The sequence below is a fragment of the Microcebus murinus genome, chromosome 17 (assembly GCF_040939455.1).
Source record: "Microcebus murinus isolate Inina chromosome 17, M.murinus_Inina_mat1.0, whole genome shotgun sequence".
Classification (NCBI taxonomy): Eukaryota; Metazoa; Chordata; class Mammalia; order Primates; family Cheirogaleidae; genus Microcebus; species Microcebus murinus.
Genome location: NC_134120.1, coordinates 44,530,036 through 44,556,175, shown reverse-complemented (window position 1 = coordinate 44,556,175; position 26,140 = coordinate 44,530,036). Strand labels below are relative to the sequence as shown.

At 42.3% G+C, this 26,140-nt stretch overlaps 1 protein-coding gene across 2 annotated transcripts in view; it reads right to left on the bottom strand.

The window, feature by feature from the left end:
• Positions 1-26,140, bottom strand: part of ANKRD29 (ankyrin repeat domain 29) — a 52,875-nt gene that overhangs the window by 7,348 nt on the left and 19,387 nt on the right. For both annotated transcript variants that reach the window (XM_012746275.2, XM_012746276.2), the window contains 6 exons: positions 25,696-25,794; positions 20,799-20,897; positions 18,019-18,117; positions 12,796-12,894; positions 3,319-3,417; positions 1,678-1,773 (listed from right to left, as the gene is read on the bottom strand). In XM_012746275.2, coding sequence (XP_012601729.1) covers positions 1,678-1,773; positions 3,319-3,417; positions 12,796-12,894; positions 18,019-18,117; positions 20,799-20,897; positions 25,696-25,794 — 591 coding nt within the window. The remainder of the gene's footprint in view (positions 1-1,677; positions 1,774-3,318; positions 3,418-12,795; positions 12,895-18,018; positions 18,118-20,798; positions 20,898-25,695; positions 25,795-26,140) is intronic.

Sequence of the window (26,140 nt, the reverse complement as noted above, 5' to 3'; positions counted from 1 at the left end):
ACCTAATCAAAACATGGATAAGGATAAAAAGCCAAGCAAAAAAGAACCATTTGAAATAAGACTAGATTTTGCAAAGTCCATTTCTAAGGCTGTTCCTTTTGTTCATAGAATTAACTTTCACTGATGGTTTATTCTTACTTTACAAACAATTTCAACAAGTGCAGCTTTCTGGCTTCCAAGGTGATGGAAGACTAGGAGTAGCTCATTAGGACAGGAGAGAGGGACCAAAACCACACCGACAACAGCAGTTCTGTATTAGCTGACAGCAAGAATGGAGTTTAAAAATATGAAGAGCAGACACAAAAGTGTCCATAAAGCTTCTGGTGTCATTTAAGGGCAAGTAGATTTTATATACATTGATAAACCCTGAGGACACAGACCCAAAACTGCTAAGCCACTGTGTCAACTTAGAACAGATTTTGTGTCCCCTATTTAAGAAAACAGGAGAATATATCATGGGGGTCAGCAAACTGTGACCTGTGGGTCAGACCTAGCCCATCACCTGTTTGTGTATGTCCTGCAAGCTACGAGTTCTCTTTACATTTTTAAATGACTTTATTTTTATTTTTTTTTGAGACAGAGTCTCGCTTTGTTGCCCAGGCTAGAGTGAGTGCCGTGGCATCAGCCTAGCTCACAGCAACCTCAAACTCCTGGGCTCAAGCAATCCTTCTGCCTCAGCTTCTGGAGTAGCTGGGACTACAGGCATGCACCACCGTGCCCGGCTAATTTTTTCTATATATATTAGTTGGCCAATTGATTTCTTTCTATTTATAGTAGAGACGGGGTCTCGCTCTTGCTAAGGCTGGTTTTGAACTCCTGACCTTGAGCAATCTGCCTGCCTCAGCCTCCCAGCGTACTAGGATTATAGGCGTGAGCCACCATGCCCGGCCTTTAAATGACTTTAAAAAGATTAAAAGAAGAATATTTTGTAACATGTGAAATTATGAAATTCCATAAATACATGTCCATAAGTAAATAAAGTCTTGTGGAAATGCAGCCACATTCTTTCTTTCTTTTTCTGTATTTTCTATGGCAGCTTTCCGGCGATTGTGGCAGAGTTGAGCAGCTGTGATGGAGATTTATACGGCTCACAAAGCCTAAAATATATACAGTCTGGTCCTTTACAGAAAAAGTTTGCTGACCCCTGATATGTACTATAGGTTAGAAATATTTTAATCCAAATGATTAAAACTTAAAAAAGAGTATGGGGGCTCTATTTTATAGGAGACCCAGGTCTCCAGACTAACAGGTTTTTTGAGGCTTCCAGGTGTTTTAGGCTTATTTTATTTCACTTAGGGGAACACAGCAGGGTGGTTCTTTGCTCAGGATAATGAAGAGAAGGAACATAAATGTTTGCTCTTCTTCCTTCATTGCAGAGATCCTCCAAATGATATCAGTATGGTTTACTTTACAACTTAGTAACTTCATTACTATTGTCTAATTGTTTTTTTCTGGAAAACTAGGCAGTGACAGACTCTAGTTCACCCTTTTTATGACCTTCCCATTTCTACCAGTGTCCATGGATCTCCAGCTTTAAAAAGCTGTAGGTGTGTTCTTTCGAGACTACTACTAACCAGGCTAATTATACCCAGATTCTACTGCAGTCCCCAAATACGGACTTCTTCTCTTCTAACCTCTCCCTTTTATAGATTGGTAAAATTTCTCTTTAGGTCTTACCTTCAAAATACCAAGAGAAGGTGAGAACTTAAGCAACTCCTCTATGACATCATTATATCCTTTGTTGGCTGCTTTCAATAATGCTGTTGTACCATCCTTAGCAAAAAGAGGAAAATAAAAGTTGATTATTAACATATGTCTGCATTGGCTGAGAACTAAATGTCAGTTGAGAACTGGGAGTAGGATTGTCAGAAACAGGCAAAATGTGTAAATGAAACACAGACCAGTAAGATGACTTAATCTAGGGGCATTTTAGAGCATATCAATTCTGCATGAAAGAATATCAGACCAAATAAGTGACTGTTTATATTATCTTAGAACCCTGGCATTTGGGAATTCATACTCCTCCAGTCCTTTAGAATGCTGGGTAAGGGACAGGGGAATTTCAAGAGCCTATTTTTAGGGCATTGATGGACCAAAGAGGCGTTCTCTACTGTTCATGACTAAGCAGAAATTGTTTAACTGTCTTTAATGATTTAAATTATTGTTGAACTGTATTTGCTGTTTTAAAAATTTATGCAGTCTTGCCCTAGTCTGCCCTAGGCATCCTACTTGCCTGTGTGCATGAGGCAGGGGAGGACTAGGGGAGATAGATTGAAAACCACTAGAAAAGAATGCAAAGACAAATCCAAAAATGAATATTCAGCTTCTGTAATTAGTTTTTGGCTCAAAAAGAGATTTTCCAAATTCTTTTTTTTTTTCCCTCATAAAGACCAGGGTCTCACTCTGTCACCAGAGTGGAGTACAGTGGTGTAATTATAGCTCACTGCAGCCCAGAACTCCTGGGCTCAAATGATCCCCACTCTGGCCTCCCCAAACTCTGGGATTACAGGAGTGAGCCACCACTGGGCCTGGCGTTCAGATTCCTTCTCTAACTATCAGTGCTGTGTTTGGGAGATTTAGCTCACAGAGTTCACAGTAGTCAAGGGACTACCTCAGCCTGCCATTAGGGCTTATCACCAATTAGGAAGAAAAAAGAAGGGATTAGTGGATTTTTGTTTCCTGGCGTCAGAGACTGTGGAAAGAAGAAAAAGTAGGAGAGAGGGCAGTGAAGTGGCCAAGAATGTGTCCTCTGATCTCCTTTTTCAGGGCTCGGACTTGGAGAGGGGAAGGTGGATCCCACAGGCAACGGTAATACAAAGGCAAAGAGGCCAGACACAGTAAAACACAAAAAGCAAGCGGCGGCACAGTGCGGCCAGGCTCTCCCCAACCGCCCTTGGTGGTGACACCAGCAGAGGCTAGAGGAGACCACAGGCCGAGCACAGGGTGCAGGAGGGAGGCGGAGGCGGAGGCAGCAGGGCGCTGCTAGACCCCAAACCTCAGGCCCGCACGGCCCCCGCTGCACCGCGGCCAGGGGCCAGCAGGAGGCGCGGCACCAGCTGGGCGACAGCTCGCAGGACAGCCCCGCAGGACAGCCCGCGGCCGCGTCTCCCGCGGCCCCTCTGCCCCACCGAGGCTGGCGCCACCCTCTCCAGTTCGCCCAGAAGTCGTCTGGGGAGGAGGACAGAGACCCGGCGGCTGCGAAGCCGACCGTGACCGTGTCTTCCTGCTACGGAGCAGGCGGAGGCTGGTTGGAGACCCAGCTGCGGGCTAAGGACAGACCCGGTTTTCTCCGCGCACGGGCGTCCCCCGGGCACTCACGTTCCGCGTGGCGTCGCGGTCGGCTCCGCGCAGCAGCATCACCCGCACCGCCTCGCTGTGGCCCATCTGGGACGCGATCCACAGGGGCGCCGTCCCGTCCTGCGGGGAGAGGGGGCGGCGGCCACGTGACTGCGACGCTCGGGCCTCCCGGTCGGTCGCAGCACGTCTTGGTTAGCACCAAGTTTCCGAAACTGAAAACCCTGGGAAAGGTCCCTGACCGCAGGTCACACTTGCCGGCTGGGTCACACACCCAGGAGGAACCGAGAGGAGAAGAGAGTGTTTTTAACCCACGGACACGGACTGGCATCTGGCAGGGCCTGGACTACTTGGGTAATTGCCAGTATTCAGTATTCGGCTTATAAAGCCAGCCACTTTACGGCTGGATCTTTTACCAAAAAGTGTGGCACAGACTTCGCACAAGGCTCAGGGGAGCAGGGCTGGATTGCACACCACGGCAGAAGCAAATTCCACAAACCCAGGGAAGAGCCAGCCTATTTCCATCCCCCAAAGCTCTGTCAATTTCTTTGCTTTCCTGGTGGGTCACAGTCACCTTAAAGTTCACACCTTACAGCCTCAGTGGGGGCCCCTCATTCCCATAGAAAAGCGGGCAGTTTCCTTGGAGATGGGATCTGAGCGTCAGAGAACGCAAGGCATTTCTCCTACTCTTTTATTTTGGTGTCCAAAACCCTTCATAGCTGCATCACTTTTTAGGAAGCTTAATTTTGTGTGGAATGTTTTGTTGCATCTTCTAGGAAGTGACATGCATTAACTAGTTATAGCAGGACAACATTTTGGGGAATATTTCCTGTATATTATTACTGAACATCCGTTTTTCCATGAGCACTAGGCCACGAGGCTCCAGAGAAGAAAAGGTGAAATCCACAAGGCACAGAGAACAACAGTAGGGTGGTTCCTGCCAGACAGAATGGAAACTGGAAAGCCCTTCTACTGCAGGCAGGAGCTAGAGAGGGCCGGGGAGGCAGTCGGATGTGAGTGTCCATGTCTTCCCCCTGCTCCCCTCTGCTGCCCACTTAAATCTGGGGGTGGACTGGGATTGGGAGGAGGTGAGCTGGGGGCGGTTGAAATACTCAGATAAGTTATGGGGAATTCCAGATAGGGAAGGATTTTTGCTTTTCCTTGGGATTAAGCCCAGGAAAATTGTAAGCCCCCTAGAGAGGCTCTGCCTGAGAGATAGAAGAGAAATGGCTGTGGCAGTTGTCAGGGCCAGTAGCCTGAGATGTCCCCAATCCCCATGGCCCACGTCCACTCTGCATCAGGGCATCCAGAGTCCCTGTCTGCCTGTGGGAAACTGGAAGTGCGCAGGGTTGGCAAGGCAAGGCCACATGGGGTCAAGACTTCCTGAGCAGAGATGGTGGCAGGGCCAGCACTGTGTGGGACCCGCTGTGTCCCTGGGGTACCACTGCGGGATGCTCAGGCGCCAGAAAGGCCAGCACAGGGGCCAGACATGAGTCTCCCCACCCCCACCCCAATGCAAGGGTGACAGTCGGACTCTGAGAACTTAGGTCACTTTGGAGGGAAGGCCAGGAGGGAGCAGGATCCAGAATTGGCTAAACTTAAGCTCTGAGGTAATTATAGTAATATGGCCTCCAGAGCCTGTTTTAGCCAGATAAGGCTGAATTACCCATCAGCGGGAACAGGGGCTGGAGAGCAAAATGATTCAGTCATGGAATATAAAGTTACGTTTTCTGCTGTAGTGTGTAATTTCAACCCCTGCCTACTAGCTGAAGCAGGCACAGGATTATTGCCCATTGCCATCCTGGGCAAGTGTCAGAGGACAAGACACCTGAGTGGGGTGAAGGAAGATGGCACTCAGCAGCCCAGGGAGATCTGGGGCGCTGGGGATGGTCAGAGGATGTTGGCACCTCTGTCTTGGGAGAGACAGGGGAAGAGGTGCTGAAACAAAGGATGGAGGAAGGCTGATGACACTTTGACCTATTTCATGCTTTTTATAGGGGCCTCTTAGAATATTCTTGAATCTGAATATTACTTATCATTAGCAATGATAAATAATACCTTAATTTGTACTTTAGTTTACAAAGCATTTGCACATTCTTTATTTGATTCTCCCAGTTAAGGATTCATTTATTCATTCAAGCAACCAACAATTGTTAAGCATCTTCTAAGTCTCAGGCAGAGTACTCAAAACAAATAGTGGAGCGGACATGGACATTTCAGTATGCTTGCCCCCCTACAATAAAGTGTGGACAAATGCACAAAATGAACCAGGAGGGGACCCTCTTACTGTGTGGGGATTACAGGGTCATGTAAAAAGGACCAGGGTTTTGACAGGTGAGAGAGAGGAAATTCCATGTAGAAGAGCAGCAGCAGCTATAGTCACAGTGGTTGGACAGGCAGGGCGGGAAATCCAGCTGCCCTGGCACACAGGGTGTGGGCAGGACCAAGTGGTCTGGGCTTGACAAAGGCCTCAAATATTGCCAGGTTTTCTGGCACTCAGGTGCTAATGCACCTTTCCCTCCATGCCTGCTTTGGGTCCATTTTGTTCTGTATTACTATCTTTACCAGATGGCAGGAAGGGAGGGGCAGCCGGTGGCCTGTTAGATAAGCTTTTCAAGGGCTCGCTTGGTTGTTACTAGTGCAATTGTATTAATTGATACTAATATGTGGGAAAGTGCTGAGAGGTGTTATATTGTGAATTTTTAAAACTATTACCAATGTATAATGGCAATGATAACATTCATTAACTGGAATAGTCATGGTAGGTGGAAAAAGCAATCGTCACTTCCTGGTTGTAAGACCTTAGGCAAATCACTCTTAGCCTCTGTGTCCGCTTCTATAGAAATATTAGCTTCACAGAGATATTATTAAAAGAGAAAACATATATCAAGCTGGTGAGCACCAGGACTGGCTAATAGAAGCCTAGAAAATGTTAACTGAATCTGAGTACTATTTATCATGAAAAGCGATGTCTCTTAAAATTTGTACTTTTGTTGACAAAACACTTCCATATGGTTTATCTCATTTGGTTCTCCCAGTGACCCTGTGAGATAACTGATTGGTGTGCAGGTAGGAGTGTTGGGTAAAATGAGATTTGGGGGCTTGCCTGTGTATTTCTACACTGATTACTTCTCTAAATCTGATTTTTGAGCCCAGAGAGTTGCATGTGAGTTAGGGCATTATTTCCAAATCTAATTATTTATCATTGATTATCTAGTTTATGAACTAGGAGAGGTTTTCCTCTTCTGTACACCTTAATTTTTTCTCTTATTTAATGGTCAGAGCTTTTATTTTCTTAATGAAAATGATGAAAATTAAGTCAACTTAGCCCCTTTTTGTAGAGTTTTAGAAAGAACCGAAATGGGAAAAATATTTTAAAATATTTAAATATGTTCTTGAATACTTCTTGACAAAAATATATAGCTATTTTAATAACTTATGTTAATATAATATGTTGAATATGTAAAAATATATATTAAATATGTAAAAATATATACATATTTAATATATTAAATATGTAAAGAATATATATTAAATCAAATCACCACAAAGTTACAACCTCTATGGCACATTTTTTTTAAAAGAGAACTTTTTTTTTAAAAGGAAAGAGAACAGTTAGCCAGATAATATTCATGGCTTATGATAGCTGTCCTTTGCTATTTGTTGTGCATATCTAGTGGAACAAAATTTAAACTAATTCTGCAGACCAAGTGATAAAGAGGTATGATGGCTGAAAGCTACACAGAGACTTGGGGTCAATGTAAGAAAGAAGGTATAACAAGGGATGGCTAAAGACTAAATAAGCTGATCAAACAGTAATGTGTTCCCACACCTAGGAGTGTTCAACAGTGACTGATTATTATAGAAAGGATTCAAGGACTGATAGATAGTTGACTTCTATAGTTCCTTCCAAATCTGTTAGCCCTTCATTCTATTTGAGATAATATATTAATATTCAAGTAAACTTTAATACATTTTTATAGCTAGATTATAGCATGAGATGGACTATATGACATGACCTATATTGGATATTTATCTTATATAGTTTTACCTAGTCCTGAGATTATTTAGAAAAAGAACAAACCATTCTCTTCCATAGGAATGAGTATCTGAAGAGGCTTTAGCTCTTTGCTTCCACTGCCTTCCACACCTCACACTCGGGATACTTCCACCCACATGCTCAGAGCAGACAGAAAGTCTTGGGGACTAGTCCTATTATAAGTTGGGGGCCCAGGAGATGTACTGGACCCCACCAGTAGCAGAGGGATTTCAGTACCTAGATATATTTGCTACCAGCCCTACCCTGACCTGGAGCCTATTTCACATAATCACATCCCTGGTACAGCAAATGGGTCTATAAAAGATGTTACCAGATGCCTGTACTGCCCAAGTCTGACCCCACTGCCCTTGGTCACAGGTGATGGGACCAAGGATGAGCAGGCCAGCCAGTCACTGTGGCTTGGTGCACAAAGATGAGCTGCAACAATGACATAGCTATCCCAAGAGTTTGACAGAATGACCTGCAAACTTGGGGACTATATATGAGATATGTAAGCAGAAGAAGCTGGTCAATAAAAAGGAGTGGGAGAAAGAGAGATAAGAAGAGACTTTGAGATGACAGAGACGACCTGGCTCACAAGAAAAAGTGCAACCCTGATTTCTGATGGGTTTTCTTTTCCACAAGGCCTGGATGGAATAGAAATGATAATAATAGCAATACCTAACATTACTAAGTACCTGGTGTATATCAGCCCCATGCATTGAGAATTTTGCAGGGATTATTTTAGCTCTCACAATAAATAATTTTTTAGCTCTCACAATAAATAATAAATAATTATTTTAGCTCTCACAATAAATAATTATTTTAGCTCTCACAATAAATAATAAATAATAAATAATTATTTTAGCTCTCACAATAAATAATAAAGGTACTATTATTATTATTTTGGTTTAACAGATAAATAAACTGAGATTCACGGAAAGTAAGTGACTTGCTCAGGGTCATGCAATTAACAAGCAAAACTGGAACTGTGTTTCACTTCCTTAAGATATCCACATCCCCATAAGTACCAAGCTGCTCCCCACCAAGAGACTGGAGTCTGGCTCCCTAACTGCCTCTGATACTCTTCCTCTCTTCCTGGAGCCAGTGTCCTGCCCATGGGCCTGGGCCCTCTATCTGGAGCTGCCTTCTAGTTCCCAGCACTGATCACAATGTGCTGCAAGCTTCTCGACCTCCTAGGTGCTCTGCCCAAGCCATGGGGATCTCCTGGCAGTCAACACACCTTTTCTGAGTGTCTACCACAGGCAGGGGAATAAGATGGAGTCGCTGCCCCTGACAAGCAGTAGGGTCTTCCTATGGCTGTCTGCTCCCATCCCCAACCCAATGTGTTGGCTCTTCCTTCTCCTCCCTTTGGCTGGGTTTACCCCTCTGAACTTGCAATCTGGGAGAACATTTACTTTCTGGGCCCCAGCAACTCAGCACACAAGTCCAACCCAAGGTGTCTGTTAGAGGAGGCACTTTATTAGATGGCTTTTCTGCCAGGTTTCATAGAAACACTAATTAGCACATTCAAAGGACTAGATAGATAGAGATGAGTTGTGACTGGCCAACCTCAGCTCTGGGGAAACAGAGTCAATCTTTGCCGCTCTATAGAAGTACCGTTTTAATAAGGTGGGTGAGTTGAGTTGGGAAAAGTGTATGTCAAGGCATTTTGTTGACAGAAATATAGAAATAGCCATCTCAGTTAGTAATTCAAAAAGGTTTGACTCATATCAACTCTACTTGGTAAAGACACATGGAAAGAAATGAAAATGAGTTTTTAGAGGGATTATAGATTTCAAATATCTCTGTGACTCTTGACCTCTTTACCTAAAACAATGTGGACGAAAAATGTTTCAAGCTTTAAATCAAGAATGCAGTCTTTCCATCATCTGGCTATGGCTTGTTTTGCAATTATGATTCCTCATCACAAAGTACTGAAAAGGTCTCCATTTAGTTTTCAGTGATAGAGTTACAAAGAAAAGTCATACCCACTGCAGCTCAGATTCCCTGTGGCTCAGATCAAATGTCAGCTAAGTAATTTCAATACAACTTTGTTAACATCCTGTTACAGGACACTGTAAAATGGCAGGACTCCATAAATTGGCAGTGCAACAATTATAAATCAGATTTATCTAAAAAATATTAAGAAATTAAACCAGACAAATATTCTTGTCTTCGTTTTGTAAATTTAAGAATTTTTTTGATAATAACTCAATGTGTCAACTGAGATTTCAGAATAAAACATTGGTTTCTAGATGTCCTATCTATATAATATTCTATCATGTGTAGGCCACTTTAATGGAAACTTTTTTTTTTTTTTTGAGACAGAGTCTCACTCTGTCGCCTGAGCAAGAGTGCTGTGGCATCAGCCTAGCTCATAGCAACCTCAAACTGCTGGGCTCAAGCGATTCTCCTGCCTCAGTCTCCCAAGTAGTTGGGACTACAGGCAAGCACCACCACACCTGGCTAATCTTTATATTTTTAGTAAACATGGGGTCATGCTCTTGCTTAGGCTAGTCTCGAACTCCTAAGCTCACGAGATACTCCCGTCTCAGCCTCCCAGAGTGTTAGGATTGTAGGCATGAGCCGCTGCGTGCGTCCAGCCTAATGGAAACTTTTAATTAGACTTTTTTTTTTTTTTAAACCTCCTTATAACTTGTGACAAAGTCAGCCAGGACTGATATCACTTTAGTCATATTTATGGCACTATTTATTTTCTTGGAACAGAATAAATATGCAGAGTTTACACTTTCAGAGAAGACAGAGCTTGGACTAGTCTGACCTGTATAGATAATAGCCCTTAATTATAAGCTCACAATAAGTAGTAAAAATTATGATGATTTTGGGGCACAGTGGGGTGAGTATACTCTATAAGAAGGAAAAAAATCCCATTTTTTTTTCCTCAAAGCAATTCTTATTTTATAAAACATCCTTTTCCTGAATGGGAATTCTTTCAGAGCTGGAATCTTATAATAATTGAAAACAATTGCATTAGATGCAGTCTTTGGAAGGCACAGCATTTGCTCCTTGACCAGAGGGTGGGTTCTCACATTCAAAAACCAGGCCATACACTTTGACCAGGTTAGCCTCACTCTTGAGAAATGAAAAACAGCTGTGCTGTGTTGTGGCTACGGCTGCAATGTTGGTTTACTCTTTGACTTCATGGCTTCAACGTCATCCTGTGACTCATTTTAGGCTTAAGCGGGTACAACTCATGCAATATTTGAAATGTAATCTTTTATATCAACTTGTATTTTTCAAATAGCACTTTAAGCATATAAAAAATAAAATGTATTTTACAAATATATTTGTCAAAGTTCCAGAAATTATTTCAGAAGGATATACTAATAGAATTGATAATCTTGATAATCTCTCATTTTTAAATTCATAGTGGTGCCTTCAAGAATAGCCTCCAAATCAAATTTACGCAATCTAAAAATAACCAATTATTTTTATTAATTTTGGTAAAATGAAGCCTCTGATTCAGAATCAATCAACAATATCAAAATAAAAAGTATTGGTAAGAAAGTCTAATGAGCTGGGGTTAGCCTGGGATGTAGGTAAACAGAAGCAGGTCAGGTGGCCTTGCCTCTGCCCAGGCCCTGTGCCAATACACTGCCTTACCAGCCACCACCCAGAGGTGACCACCCCTTCTCCCACCCAGCAGAAGAGGAGCCCATGCTGTTGGAATCATTGGTAGGTCCTGCATTGTCATCTCTCACAATTATAATGCTGTTGAGACTTCATTTACCAACAGCAAGTGAACATCTGGCAAATCAATTAACTGATACTTAAAGGAACAGAAATATTAGACTCTAGTCCCAGAATCAACTCTGGCAGGTACAGAAGTGAAACTTTTCCTAAACTGCTTCCTTTTGCAGGAGTATTCCTGGGGCCATCTAAACCTAAGAATATCTTTAAAATTCTAAAAATATAATCTTACACTGATAGCACTGTTTGGCACATGTCAAACGCTCAAGAAATACTGGTTGAAAGTTGAATATAACAATTATCAAAAATTTGGGAGCTTGAAGAGATCATCAGGCTCATCCTGCCCAGCCTCCTAATTTTCAGTGAAGGAAGAGAGGTCCAGAGAGGGTGATTCACTAGTTCAAAACCACACAGCCCTAGTTATTTATTTATTTATTTTTTTTGAGACAGAGTCTCGCTTTGTTGCCCAGGCTAGAGTGAGTGCCGTGGCGTCAGCCTAGCTCACAGCAACCTCAAACTCCTGGGCTCAAGCAATCCTGCTGCCTCAGCCTCCCAAGTAGCTGAGACTACAGGCATGCACCATCATGCCCAGCTAATTTTTTCTATATATATATTAGTTGGCCCATTAATTTCTTTCTATTTATAGTAGAGACAGGGGTCTCGCCCAGGCTGGTTTTGAACTCCTGAGCTCAAACGATCCTCCCACCTCGGCCTCCCAGAGTGCTAGGATTGCAGGCGTGAGCCACCACGCCCGGCTGCAGCCCTAGTTATTAACAGAGCTGGATCTAGAACTCACGATTCCTGACCTCCAACCCACTTTGGCCAAAGGTTCCTTATGTGCTTGGGCTTCTAAAGACTGAAGAAGTCTGTGGCCAAGAGCTCAGATTAAGCTTAAGGCTCCCATAGCTATTCATTTTGTGAACGCACAGGCATTCCCGTATAAGGTCATATTACGGTGGAGACCTGCCTGGGTCTCATTTACTGGTAAGAAATCAGCTTTGCTTTTCCCTAGAATACTACCTTTACAGTAATGTTTCCTTAATCTGAAATGTTTTGTTAAAAATAAATTGAATTAGGGCAGAAACAGTACCTACACAAGAGAAGCTAATTGTAATGCCTTATGTTTGAATGGTTCTTCACTATTTCTAAAATACTGCCTATGTTATTCTTGCATTTCTGTTCCTCTAAGTATCAGTTGATTTGCCAGATGTTCACTTGCTGTTGGTAAATGAAGTCTCACCAGAATTATAATTGTGAGAGATGACAATGCAGGACCTATCAGTGATTCCAACAGCATGGGCTCCTCTTTGGATTGGTGGGAGAAGGGGTGGTCACCACTGGGTGGTGGCTGGTAAGACAGTGTATTGGCACAGGGCCTGGGCAGGGGCAAGGCTACCTGACCTGCTTCTGTTTACATACGTCCCAGGCTAGCCTAGGCTCATGAGCTCACTGCAGCCTTAATTTATTTGAACAGAAGGTGGCAGAGTGTGTACTTGACCTCAGGCACCAAACACTCAAAGTTTAAAAGCACTGAATTGTGATGTCAGCTTGATTTCACAGGCTTTGGAGTGAGCCCAGAACATAGAACAAGAGAAACCCTAATCAAAGATTAACTTTCCATCACAGAGGCAGAAGGGTTTAAAGAATGCCGCTGGCTGCCTGGTTATCTCAGGTATGTGCTGCTGCAGGATGCCCCCACCACCACCTCAGGCTCCCTGCACTCTGCAAACGGCAGCTGTGAACATTACCTGCCTTGGCTGGTTGACTTTTGCTCCTGAAGACAACAATAATCGAATGACATCCAGGTAACCACCTTGGGCAGCTAGGAAGAGGGCAGTGGCTCCATCCTGAGAGAGAACAAATTAAAAGTGTTTACAAAGTCATCTTTCACATTTATTTTATTTATTTATTTTTGAGACAGAGTCTTGCTTTGTTGTCCAGGCTAGAGTGAGTGCCGTGGCATCAGCCTAGCTCACAGCAACCTCAAACTCCTGGGTTCAAGCAATCCTGCTGCCTCAGCCTCCTGAGTAGCTGGGACTACAGGCATGTGCCAGCATGCCCGGCTAATTTTTTATATATATATATATTAGGTGGCCAATTAATTTCTCTCTATTTATAGTAGAAATGGGGTCTCACTCTTGCTCAGGCTGGTTTCGAACTCCTGACCTCGAGCAATCCGCCCGCCTCGGCCTCCCAGAGTGCTAGGATTACGGGCGTGAGCCACTGCGCCTGGCCCTTTCACATTTATTTTAAAAGAAATTAGATTAAAAATACATTCCATAAAATTTTTCATTTCCATCTCCTTTTAGGTTTCTATCCTCTTGTCAATTAACAGAGCTAAATGTTAGATAAAGACATCCTCCAAATCTAATTTTTATGCTTTGATGAATTGGGAGTAAAAGGTATCTTTTTTATTTTTATTTTATCATTTTGAGATAAGGCCTCACTCTGTTGCCCAGGCTAGAGTGCAGTGGCATCATGATTGCTCACTGTAACCTCAAACTCCTGGGCTCAATAGATCCTCCTGCCTCAGCCTCTCAAGTAGCTGGGACTACAGGTGCACACCACCATGCCCGGCTAATTTTTCTACCTTTAGTAGAGATGGGGTCTCCCTATGTTGCTCAGGCTGGAAAGGTATCTTTTAAATTAGATCTTTCCTACCCTTTTATTTTTCTTGCCCCCTATCCATGCTCCCCCAAGCATTAAAACACAAGATGTTTTCAGAAAAACTGCACTATAAAGAATCTCCACGAAGTCACTCCCTGCCAGCCCAGCAGACAACAACATTTATAAACACAAAATTGATCCTGCATAATAAAGCCCCAAGCAAGTGCTTCTTTTCCAATATTCTTTAGCTTTCTTTTAAAACTGAGTATCTACGTTTTCTGGACATTTATTTTTTTCCTGGAAACATGTAATTTGGTGCTCTTGGCAAATGTATGGGTCAGCTGAAGAGCACACATTCTCCCTGGATGCTCACTTCAGCCAGACAGCATTCAGGGCACAGAGTGAGTGTCATTGTTTTTAGACTGCAGTGGAAAACCGGAGCACACCCTAGTGGAAAACACCTAGCAAACCCAGCTAATTACCCCACTCCCGTTGGGAACACTAGCCATAAGGTAAAATACAAAACACCATTCCCTGCAAGTCGTCTGGTGGAAGGTGCTAGATTTCCAGTGGGTGTCAGCTGAGTTGCCAGACTGCCCTCAAGGCACTCATTAAAAAATTAATCAGCCTATAGAGATTTTTAAACAGATGTCTGATATGGGGCTACAATTTTCAGAATTTCTACCATGCCCTTAGCTGCTGATAACTCTCAGGAATTTTCCAAGATAGACTACCCACGCTTTGAATTTTTCACTGTGCATTACAAGTTTCATTTTCATTCCTATCCACCCATATTTCAACTAGCTTTTTGGTTTTTTGTTGTTGTTGTTGTTGTTTTTTGAGACAGGGTCTCCTTCTGTTGTCTGGGCTAGAGTGCAGTGGCGTCATCATAGCTCACTGCAACCTCAGACTCCTGAGCTAAAGCGATCCTCCTGCCTCAGTCTCCCAAGTAGCTGGGTCTACAGGTATACACCAACATGCCCTGACCTCAAGCGATCCTTCTGCTTGGGCTTCCCAAAGTGCTAGTATACAGATGTGAGCCACCGTAACTGGCCCTCAATTTTTTTTTTTTTTTTTGAGACAGACTCTCCCTTTGTTGCCAGGCTAGAGTGCTATGGCGTCAGCCTAGCTCACAGCAACCTCAAATTTCTGGGGTCAAGCAATCCTACTGCCTCAGCCTCACAAGTAGCTGTGACTACAGGCATGCACCACCATGCCTGGCTAATTTGTTTTCTATATATTTTTAGTTGGTCAATTAATTTCTATTTTAGTAGAGACAGGGTCTACCCTCTTCTTCAGGCTGGTTTTGAACTCCTGACTTTGAGCGATCCACCCGCCTTGGCCTCCCAGAGTGCTAGGATTACAGGTGTGAGCCACCGCACCTGGCCTTCAATTTTTTTTTCTAATGGAAACCTCTGGGTTGTTTAGTTAAGGGTGAAATCTAAACATGAAATGGAAGTTATGATGCATGGAGTTTCTTGAATCACGTTATAAGAGACAGGAATTTTTTTCTCTATCCTGCCTTTTCTGCTGAGCGCTTCATGTATCAAATTGCCAACCTAACACCTCTATTTTCATGTTTAATCATCATCTCACGTTAGTGTGACCACGCAGAGTTCTTGGTCCTCATCCCTGCTTCCTCCTAGTCTCCCCATCTGTTTAAAAAAAACACTCAATTCACCCACGTTCATAACAAAACCCTAGAGTCATATTTAATTCCTCCCTTCCTCTTGCACTTCAAATCCAACCCTTCAGCTCTACTTTGAAAATGTTTCTCGATGTATCCGCTGCACCAAGCCATCGTCGTCTCCAGGCAGGACAACTCAATGGCCTCATCACTGGCTTCCCTGTTTGTGTTATATTCAGTGTACATCCCTTCCTGCTCAAACCCCTATGATGATGGCCTCTGTTTGGATTTCAAGTAAAATCCAACTCCCTGCTCTGGTCGTCTTGGCTGTCCATGGCTGTTTCCTGCCTTCATCCCTGTGGCCACATCACTCACCCAGCCCCAACACCGTGTTCCAGCCATGCCAGCCAACCTTCTGCTCCTTGAACTCCCCCAACCTGATTCCCACTTCAGTATCTTTGCACGAGTGGCTCTGTCTGCCTGCACACTCTGCCCAACCCTCAAGCGCTGCTGGCTCCTCAAATGCTACTTCCTTGTGAGGCCTTCCCTGGCCACCCACTAAATTAGCCCTCTGCCTCCACTTCTGTTTTTATTCCCCTATTTCTTATGTGTGCCTTTACAAAAAATGTTAATAGATTTAGAGGATACAAGTTGAATTCCATTACAAGTATATATTATACAGTGGTGGAGTCTGGGCTTTTAGGTAATTTTTCACCCCCTCCCACCTCCCTGGTAAGTCTCCAGTGTTCCTTATACCACTCTGTGTGTCTTTGTGTAGCTACAGTGTAGCTCCCACTTATAAGCGAGGACATGTGGCATTTATTTTTCTCTTCCCAAGTTACTTCACTTAGGATAATGGTCTCCACTTCCATGCGAGTTGCTGCAAAAGACATTATTTCATTCTTTCTTATTGTTGACTAGTACTCCATGGTATGTATATATGTATATATACCCCCCACATTTTCTTTATTCACTCATCAGTTGATGGGCACGTGGGTTGACTCCATATATTTGTGATTGTGAACTGTGCTATGATAAACATATGAGTGCAGGTGTCTTTTTGATACAAGGATTTCTTTTCCTTTGGGTAGATACCAGTAGTGGGCTTGTAGGATCGAACAGTAGGTCAACTTTTAGTTTTTTGAAGCTTCTCCATACTGATCTCTCTAGAGGTTATACTAATTTACATCCCCACCAACAGTGCATAAAGTTTCCCTTTTCACTGCATCCATACCATCTATTGTTTTTTGACTTTTTAATAATGGTTACTCTAATTGGAGTAAGATGGTATTTCATTGTGGTTTTGATTTGCATTTTTCTGATGATTAGTGATGTTGAGCATTTTTTCAAATGTTTCTTGGCCATACAGAGAGGAATTCACTGAGGGAAGGGGCTCTCCCCAAACTCTACATTTGTAAGATTATGTGCCACCTCAATGAACCTTAGAAAAAATATTATCTAATAAGTACAAGTTCTACCTCCACAGTCAATTTGGATTGCTGACTATTAATGGTAATGCTATGAAAATCACAATTCACTTTCCTTTTCCAAAGACTTTGGCTCTTCCTATTCAACCCACACATACAAATACTCATACACACTCTCAGAGATACTTTACCTATACACAGCCAAAGAAATAGCCAAAGCTTTAAACCTGTGTTTCCTAGACTTGGCCATAAGTCAGAACCACCTTTTGCTCAAGTTGCACCCTCAGAAACTCTAGTTTTGTTCGTCTGGGGTGGGCCTGGGAACTGGTTGTATTTTTAGAGCTCCTCAGGTGATTCTAATGGGCAGCTGGAGTTGAGAATCTCTCCTAGAGATCATTATCAAGTAACCTAATTACCAGTAATTCTGTAGGCTCCAAGAATGTGCAGAGGGTAAGGCTAGTTTCTTTGAACTTCAAAGAGGTCTATGATTTGTCAGAATTAACCATGTAAACTCTGGAAAGAGTGTTCAAATGGAAAAGTTCACACCTACACAGCTCATTACAAGGCTGTGAAAGTTAGTGCCCTAGGCACAAAGGCTAAATGTCTAGTTGTTTAGAACAGCCATAGGGTTGCTAGAGAACTAAAAGTAGGAATTCTTTCACTTCTCACCATGAAACTCAGTCAAGTCAATTCATTTCCCCATATTTTTTTCCTATAAAACTAGAATAACATTTGCCATAAATCCTATGGCATTATAGTGACAGTCAATTAAAAGAGCCCTTGGGTAATGTGCTAATTGCCAATTAGCTGCAAACAGACCTACACTAGCAGGGGATGCCTTTGAAAGGTCAATGGTGTGCATATATTTCACAGGTCTTCATCCACCCAGCCTCATTTCTCTTCCAAATACCTTAATTTCTCCTCTTTGTGTCTTTCCTCACAAATAACAGGAGAATATATTTTGGTTTTCAGCAGATCCATATGCCGGGCTGGGTGGTTTATCATGGTATGAAAAAGTATGTATCACGTAATTTTTGAAGGTCTTAATTGCATAGATACATGAGACGTCTCATATGTACAACAGATTTAAAAGAAAGAACAAAGGTAGATAAATAATAAACATGGTTTCTATTTGGAAAAAGCTCATCTGATTTACTACATCTTTTCCCCTTGATGTCTCAGTTTAAAGTCTTACTGTTCATTAAAATATTTTGAAGTTGGGATTTCTGGCATCCCAAATCAGACCAAAAAGTTATGTGTAATAAAGAATGACCAATTATCCACCTAATGTCCCCTTGAAATGCACTCACATAAAGTTGGTCATGGATGTTGGCTCCATGCTTCAGCAAGGTATCCACCACCTGCATGTGCCCGTACTGGCTGGCAGCCAACAGGGCAGTGCCCCCGTCCTGTGGACATGCAAAGTATAAACACATTAGAGATAGTGCAGGCACATACTTTACCAAGCAGACACTCCTCACACAGGTGGAACTTTGGAAGAGAATTTTCCCATCAATAATAACGAACTTGCTTTCCCCTTTTTATCCCTTCTGCTTTTTCTTTATAAATCATGACATAGTTCATCTTAAGCACATGTAATTTTGTTGTACATCTGGATGACTTACTAGAGATATAGTTATTTGACCAAGTTATTAAGATTAAATTTAGAAAATTCCCATGCCAACTACAGAATGATCTATTTGCCTTCCACAGTGAGAAACACAGAGCAGAATGTCTGTACCAAGTCTTGTCTGTTCCATCTTGGAATTATGAGAAGAGCCTTCCCTGGCCTCTGGCCAGAGGTGCTCTTGACAAACACTGGCATCTCCCTGTGCCACTACCCAGGTATAGGCCACTGATATTAAGGTGCTTTTATGGGGTGACCCTCTGAGGCCATTGCCATCATGGGAAAAGATCTGCATCCATTTAAAGAGCGGATAACTCTGGTACATTCTGTGTCTCTCACTATCCTACTTGGTATTTTCCTTTGAATATGTGCCAATTTGTCCAGGTCTCCTTTAAAATGTGGGCCTTAAAACTAAGCAGAGCCCCATAAAGGAGATGTGCTGTGATGTAAAATGGGACATTCCTTTGTTCCTTCCACTCTACTTTCATCTCTGCAGACTACATTAGAATTAGCTTTTATACCAACCACATCACACTACTGACTCATCCAGTTTGTGGTCCACTAAAGCCCTTCATGTTTTTTTTTTTTTTTTGAGTGTTGCAGCTAAGGCATTATCTTTCCCCATCTAGGATTGTTCATTTGTTTGTCTGGCTCTGTGAATTGGTATGTGGACATTTGAGCTGATTATAAATAATTCAGGAACATGTAATCTGGTTCTACAATACAAATCATAAATATAAGATAGTGTGGTTTCTAAATTTGGGCACAGGGTGTTGGTTCAAAATGCCTACCCTTGGAGCTCCACCCTCAAAGGGTCTGGCTCAGTAGGTCTGGGGTGAGGCCTGCACCAGTCATGTGGGGTGACTGTGACATGCAGGGGTCAAGTGGGCTGGCTTGGAGAAACACTAGGGGACGCAAGTGGCTAGGAAATGCTTTGCTCACAGGGGGGCTATGCGGTGGAGCTGGGCACTTGAGCTGGGCACTGAAGGGTAGAGAATGGGGAGGAGAAAGACTGAAGGTGGTGGCGGGGGCATCTACGAATTGCTTAATGGCAGCAATGAGCACCACTGTTTGTAAGCTTTGTCTTGTCACTTTTCCCAGCTCCTTGCCTAACAAGGTAACAGAACAGATGAAATACGATGATTGTCATAGAAGAACTACTATATTTTATTTTAAAAACACAGTTTTGGAGCATACAGATTTGATAACAATTTGATAACAACTGTTAAAACAGAGTTTTGACGGCAGGATCATATTAAAACTCAAAGCCTCTTGACATTCTCTTCTTCCCATGGAAAGCTGTTAGACACTTGCAGTTGACCTAATGGAAACCTGTGAAATTGCTCACCTGGGCCCCATGTTCTGTGGATTTCTGGGTTAGTACTAACTGGAAAATGTACAAAGGCTTTAAGTCACTATTAACTTGTCAACCAAGAAGACTGAAGCAGCTGTATGGTCATGCATGGTCATTCTGATTTAGTTCAAAGAGTTAGGATTGAAGTTCATAGAATTTTACTTTCTACTTTTAGTTATATCACTTTTATAATAAAAAAATAAAATAAGGTAAAATATATCTACATATATTTTGTTATTACTGTGTATTATACTCAGAATCTTTAGAGGCATGCATACAGTCCCACAGATTTCAGAAAATATAGAAATCCTATATGAAATTCAGATCTTAATAGTATTTTAACAGAAAAAAATCCACTGGAAACTCCCTTGATATCTAAATATCACATACAGTGGATTAAGAAAACCAAAAAGTTTCCAACTTGGGCAGATTTTCAGGGATTTTTAATTATGATTAGGCTAGAAATGAGCTGACAACCACAAAAGTCATATGGCAGTTTCAATTCTCCTACTATAAAATATATCATGTAAAATCATATTGTGAACACAAAATTGATCTTTCTGCAGTCTCAGTTTTCCAATCTGTATGTCAAAAATGAAAATCAGTAACTTCTTTAAAGGAAGAATCACAACTCCTTGCCCAACTATTAATATATAAACTGTAATTATGTATTATATATTTCAGTGAGGATAGCTCGTGAAAGTAAGCTTTCCAGCAAGTTGCCCTCTTTAGAAATCTTTCAGATTCACTAGGATCAGATTAATACTTTCAACAATTCCTAACATAGTATTGGGATTAATCTAACATATAAAAAAAGCACATAGAAACACGAAAAGTTAGAAAGCCCCCTGCTACCGCACCCCTCCAGGTAACAAAATGTAGAGTCCCAGAGTGGAAAACTACCAGTGCAAGGAAAGAATCTAAGTAATTCCACATAAAACTCTCCAATTGTGAGCCCAGAGTAAAAAATGTTATGTTTTGAATCAAACTCCTAGGACTACTTCTTGTAAAAGGGGAAGCACGGATTTGTACTACAGATGAGGAGAAAGCTAATTCCCATGATGACTGAAATTCTTCAACAGGGTATGAAATCAAGAAGGCGTTCTTACTTTGGTCCTAAATTCAGTGGATGCCCCAAATCCAAAGAGGAATCTTACAACGTCATTGTGGCCTTGTTGGGCAGCAAAAAACAGGGCGGTTGTACCTGACTGGCAGAGAGAGAAAGTCTGGTTTAAAAAGATATTTGGTTATATTACATTTGATCTGTACATCTGCAAACCAAACAAAACAATATCCTTGCAGGTAAACCCTCTAGCCTAGGAAGGAGCTACATTTGAACTGATTCTATTCCTTAGTCGGAGAAGTAACAAAATGAAAGGAGCATTTAATTCTTGGTGTAGTGACCTTATACGGCAAGAGATGTGATTAAGTTAATGATTCGGACAGAAGACGTTTATCCTGGGTTACCTGGGTGGGCCCTAACTCCAATGATAAGTGTCTTTCTAACAGTGAGGCAGAAGCAGCTTCACAAACAGCTAAGTTGTTGAAGCAACTGAAGTGTCATCTACAGATGAATGATTAGTCAAAATGCGGTATATCCAGACAATGGAATACTATTTAGCTTAAAAAGGAAGGAAATTCTGACATATGCTACAGCATGGATGAACCTTGAAGATACTACACTAAGTGAAATAAGTTAGTCAGGAATGGACAAATAACTCTATGATTCTACTGTGGTATCTAAAGTAGTCAAATTCACAGTAGGATGATGGTTGCCAAGGGTTAGGGGGAGGGGAGAATGGGGAGTTATTATTTAATGGGTACAGCGTTTCAGTTTTACAAGATGAAAAGAGTTGCAGAGATGGATGGTGGTGATGGTTGCACAACAGACATTATGAATGTATTTCATACCACTGAACCGGACGCCTAAAAATGGTTAAGATGGTAAAGTTTATATTACGTGCATCTTACCAAAATAAAAAAATAATAAATGTTTAAAACAGAGTGAAGCAGAGGGGTATCTGACACAAAGAATGGGCAATGTGACCGCTGACGCGGAGGCTGAGAGCTGTGGCCACAGGAATGCTGATGGCCACCAGGAGCTCACGGAGGAAGGAAGGGAACCTCCTCTGGAGCCTCCAGGTGGAGCATGAACCTGCCCTCACCTTGGTTTTGGAATTCTGGCCTCCAGATCTGTGAGAGAACACATTCCTGCCATTTGAAGCCATCTGGTTTATGGGAATTTGTTACAGCAGCCACAGGAAACTAACTAACTATATTTGGCATAATGTTTGGGAAACACCAGCATTCATTAATACAGGGAAGAAGTCTGGTTACAGAATTTAGTGCCCTAGAGTAGAAAGCTATGAGTGCAAGAAAGAATCTAAGTAATTTACCCACAAATTTCTCTAGTGGTGAGCCCAGAGTAAAACAAGCTCAAAATATTTTCTCAAAATTGGACATATTAACAAGAAACAGCCTGGTTTTAAATTTTAAAGTGGTCGGGATATTCTGAGACACAATTTTTAGCATCCTCCCTTTTAAGCTACAAGCCTACAAAAGATTGGTACCAAACTCATTGTGTAATATGAGGAAAATCATGATACACTCTTGTGGGCAACATATACTTTTTCTGTAAAGATACTCTTCACTTCTGGACTTTGAACTTGGGATGAAACTAATACCACTTTCCCAGGCACAGTGAAAAAAAAAAAAACAACCCTCTTTCCACAGTTTACCTGGAACTGTTCAGGTGGCAGGTCTCACTCAGGTGTGAGAAGCCCAGGACAGCATGTCCTATTGACTACCGATCACTCTAAAACTTTTCCTTGAGGGCGTGTGTGTGTGTGTGTGTGTATGAGAGAGAGAGAAAGAGAGAGAGAGAGAGAGAGAGGAGGGTGGGAACAGTGAGGACCACCACTGTGGCAGAACACCTAACCCCTGCCCAGATATAACCCTCTATCTCAGGCTGTGCCCCCACCCGGACTCTTCCCCAGGAAGGCACAGGCATTGTGACCATCCAGAAGGCCTTTCTGCTTGCAATGCAGGGGTGATTTTCTCCTTGGTTGCCACAGAAACGAGTGGGAAGCACCCTCCCATTGCTTTCTCACAGCGGAGGAAACTAGGTTCCAGAAATCTTAAGCTATAAACAGGTCCGCATGAAGAAACTTGGCTAGAAGAGGAAAACTCTTACCTTTTTTTTCCTACATAGTTATTTATTTTTTATATTAAGGGGGTACCAATGTTTTTGTTACATGGATAGCTTTTATAATGCATTAGTCAGGGCTAGAAGTGTGCCCATCACCTGGATAGTGTTCTCCGTACCTGTTAGGCAGGTTTTTATCCCTCTCCTTCCACCTCCCTGATTTCCGATGATATTTACTTCTTTCTGTGCCCACGTGTGCCCACTGATTAGTTCCAAATCACTTTCCTAATAGAAAGTACATTTTATTTATTTATCTATCTATTTATTTATTGCGATAGTCTCTCTCTGTTGCCTTAGCTAGAGTGCCGTGGCATCAGTCTGGCTCAGAGCAACCTCAAACTCCTGGTCTCAAGGGATCCTCCTGCCTTAGCCTTCTGAGTTGCTGGGACTACAAGCACGCATCACCATGCCCAGCTAATTTTTTCTATTACTGGTAGAGATAGGGTCTCACTCCTGCGCAGGTCTCAGGCTGGTCTCCAAATCCTGAGCTCAAGAGATCCTCCTACCTTGGCCTCCCAAAGTGCTAGGATTACGGGTGTGAGCCACTGCACCCTGCCAGAAAATAAATTTTAGAGACTACCATGTGTCCTTTTTTTAGGATTTGTTTCTTTATTATGAGAAAGGACTGGTTTTTCAATAAGCTTTCTTGATATACTAATTACAAAAATCATAATCACAGCAGTTTGAGCCAATTTTGGAATATACTTACTATCAATCATTACGCACATTAATTCAGCAACCCATAGACACCAGGAGCTGGAATATGAATAAAGGTATATGCGTGTGCTTCACACCAACTGCATTTGCAGCTCCTATGCCTGAGGGGTATAATCAGTTAATACTGCTGGCTCTTTCATGCTATGGTCTTCAGGACCACTAGCTTCCATTTGCTTCTCCAGCAAGCTCTGTGTATCTAGACAGCTAACCTAAGAAAACAATGGCAGGTAGTTTTTCAGGAAACAAATATTCTGATATTGCAAAATGGATTAACAATGGACCAAGGTAGAAGTCTGCTGTGAGAGTAAGTTCCAAAGCACAGCAAGGCCCTCTCTTTCAGCTTCTAGAACAGCTTAACGTGGCTGGGGTCTCCCTGTGGCTGAGCAGCCCTATCGCCCCAGATTGGCACAGTGTCAGGAAATTCCAGGGACTGCCAGAAAGTTGCATAGCATCTTCATTTGAGCCACACAGGTTCCCTCTAAGCTGAGTACACTTTGGAAAGTCCTCAAGGGCCATTGTTCTCAGTGTAGAAGAGCTTTCATCTCCAAGATGAGTTGAGCAATAGGATCCAAACAAATAGATAAATATAAAAATCATAAAAACCATACACTGACTTGTAATCAAATGCTTCTCCCTTCTCCCTGCTTTTCTCAGTTGTTCTAAAGATATTTTCTTTTGTGCATGTTGAACCTGCCCTTAAGGATAAAGTTTTCTGAGTAAATAGATTTGGACCATGTTGTTTTTATTAGAGAAATCTGTCTTTTCTTTAAAATTGTAATAAACAAGGACTATAAAGCAGAGAGAGAAAATAAAAAGACTAGGGTAATTTTCAACTATTAAATATAATTCTAAATGGGTTCGAACATTTCCGTCCCAGAGGGAAATTAAGTGCTGAAGTGAAAATGACCTGAAACAATGATCTAGTGTTATGCAAACTGCTCACAGGGATCTGTTTGTGAGAAGATTGCATTTGCCTTAGTCTCTCTGTACTGCTCCTCTCAACAGAACAGACTTACTGATCCAGGGCTACAGAGAACCAGACCCCAGGTTCCCTCTGCCAAGTCACTCCTTTGAATGGTCCGCAGCCAAGGCCACCAATACCCAGAGGGGGATGGGAGGGGCGTCTGCATGTGCCTGGGAACTCTTGCCACAGCCTTATACCTGATGTGTCTAACTTTGCTTCTCCCAGGGGTGGCGGTCCAGACAGGAAGAAGAGGATATGTTGGCCTGATGAAAGCTTGGTTTCTGAAACAACTGTAAGGCAGGACCTGAGATAAAATGAGGCCAGAGCAAGGAAAACCAAGTCTGGTTTGGAGCTTGCCCAGAACGCTCACATCAGGCCTGAGCCAGTGTGAACTGAGGTCAGATGCACTCTAGGGACCACCTGAGTGTGTGTCTCCACAAAGGTTAGTTTACCAGGTCCTAGGGTGATTCAGAAAGAAATGGAGCCTTCTCAGACCCAAACCCCAAAGCATATTAAAATACCCCAGCTTCCCTACTGCTTCTCTAGATTGAACCAAGAAAGGATCCTCTGGCAGGAACAAACTCCCCAAACTGACCTTGAATGAAGTGTGGGAACAGGCTTGCATTTTAGTCCAATGTTTGCTTACATGGCTTTTCTGGGGAGAGCCTATTTAGCACATGGACAGTCAGAGAAATCCTTTGAAAACATAGTTCGGCAAGGATGATTGAGATGTCCTAGCAAGTGCGTCTCATTACAAATAGGTTAGTAACTCAATGCTTCTAAAAATATAATAATCTCTATGGAAATCCTATAAATTCTATAGCATCTCATCCCAAGGGAAGAAGGAAGAACTGATTTAAGCTCAAGACAAAATATATCAATGGTTAAGAAATGTGGTAAGAGGTTTGGTTACCTCAGACATACCCGACAAGACACACTCAACTGCAATACAACCAATGGTGCATTCCTGGACCTTATTTTGGGCACAATAAACTCTGTAATGGGCTTTAATGGAGGAGGAGAACAATGAAGACTCTTGTCCTCTGTACCAGTTCACCATTACAGAAACTTCAGATCTCTGAGCATGGTCATTTTTATTCAAGCTCAAAGCATGACCTACCTCTCTTTGGAGATTGATGTCTGCTCCTTGCAGTACCAGTTCCCTCACGCAGTCTATGTGACCAGCGTAGGCTGCGACCATCAGGAGGGTGGTGCCATACTGGATGGAGGAGAGACAGATGAACAGTTAGGCCATCACTATGTCAGAGAGAGGGGTCAGCTCCACTCAGAACACAGGCAGGGGCAAAGTTTCCTGCAGTGATAAAAGTGCCTCATAAATAACCTTATAACAAAGAGGAGAAGGGAAAAAGCAAAGTGACAAATTGCTGAGGTTGGAATTTTCAATTTAAAAATTCACTTACTTCCATTACATTCAGAAACACAATCCAAATGAACCATAGTTATGGCATTTATATACTGCAGTGATATAATGGTCTCATTTTATGATGTAATTAACACACACAAAAAAGGGATAAATGGGACCATTGGTTTTCTGTATTTAAAAG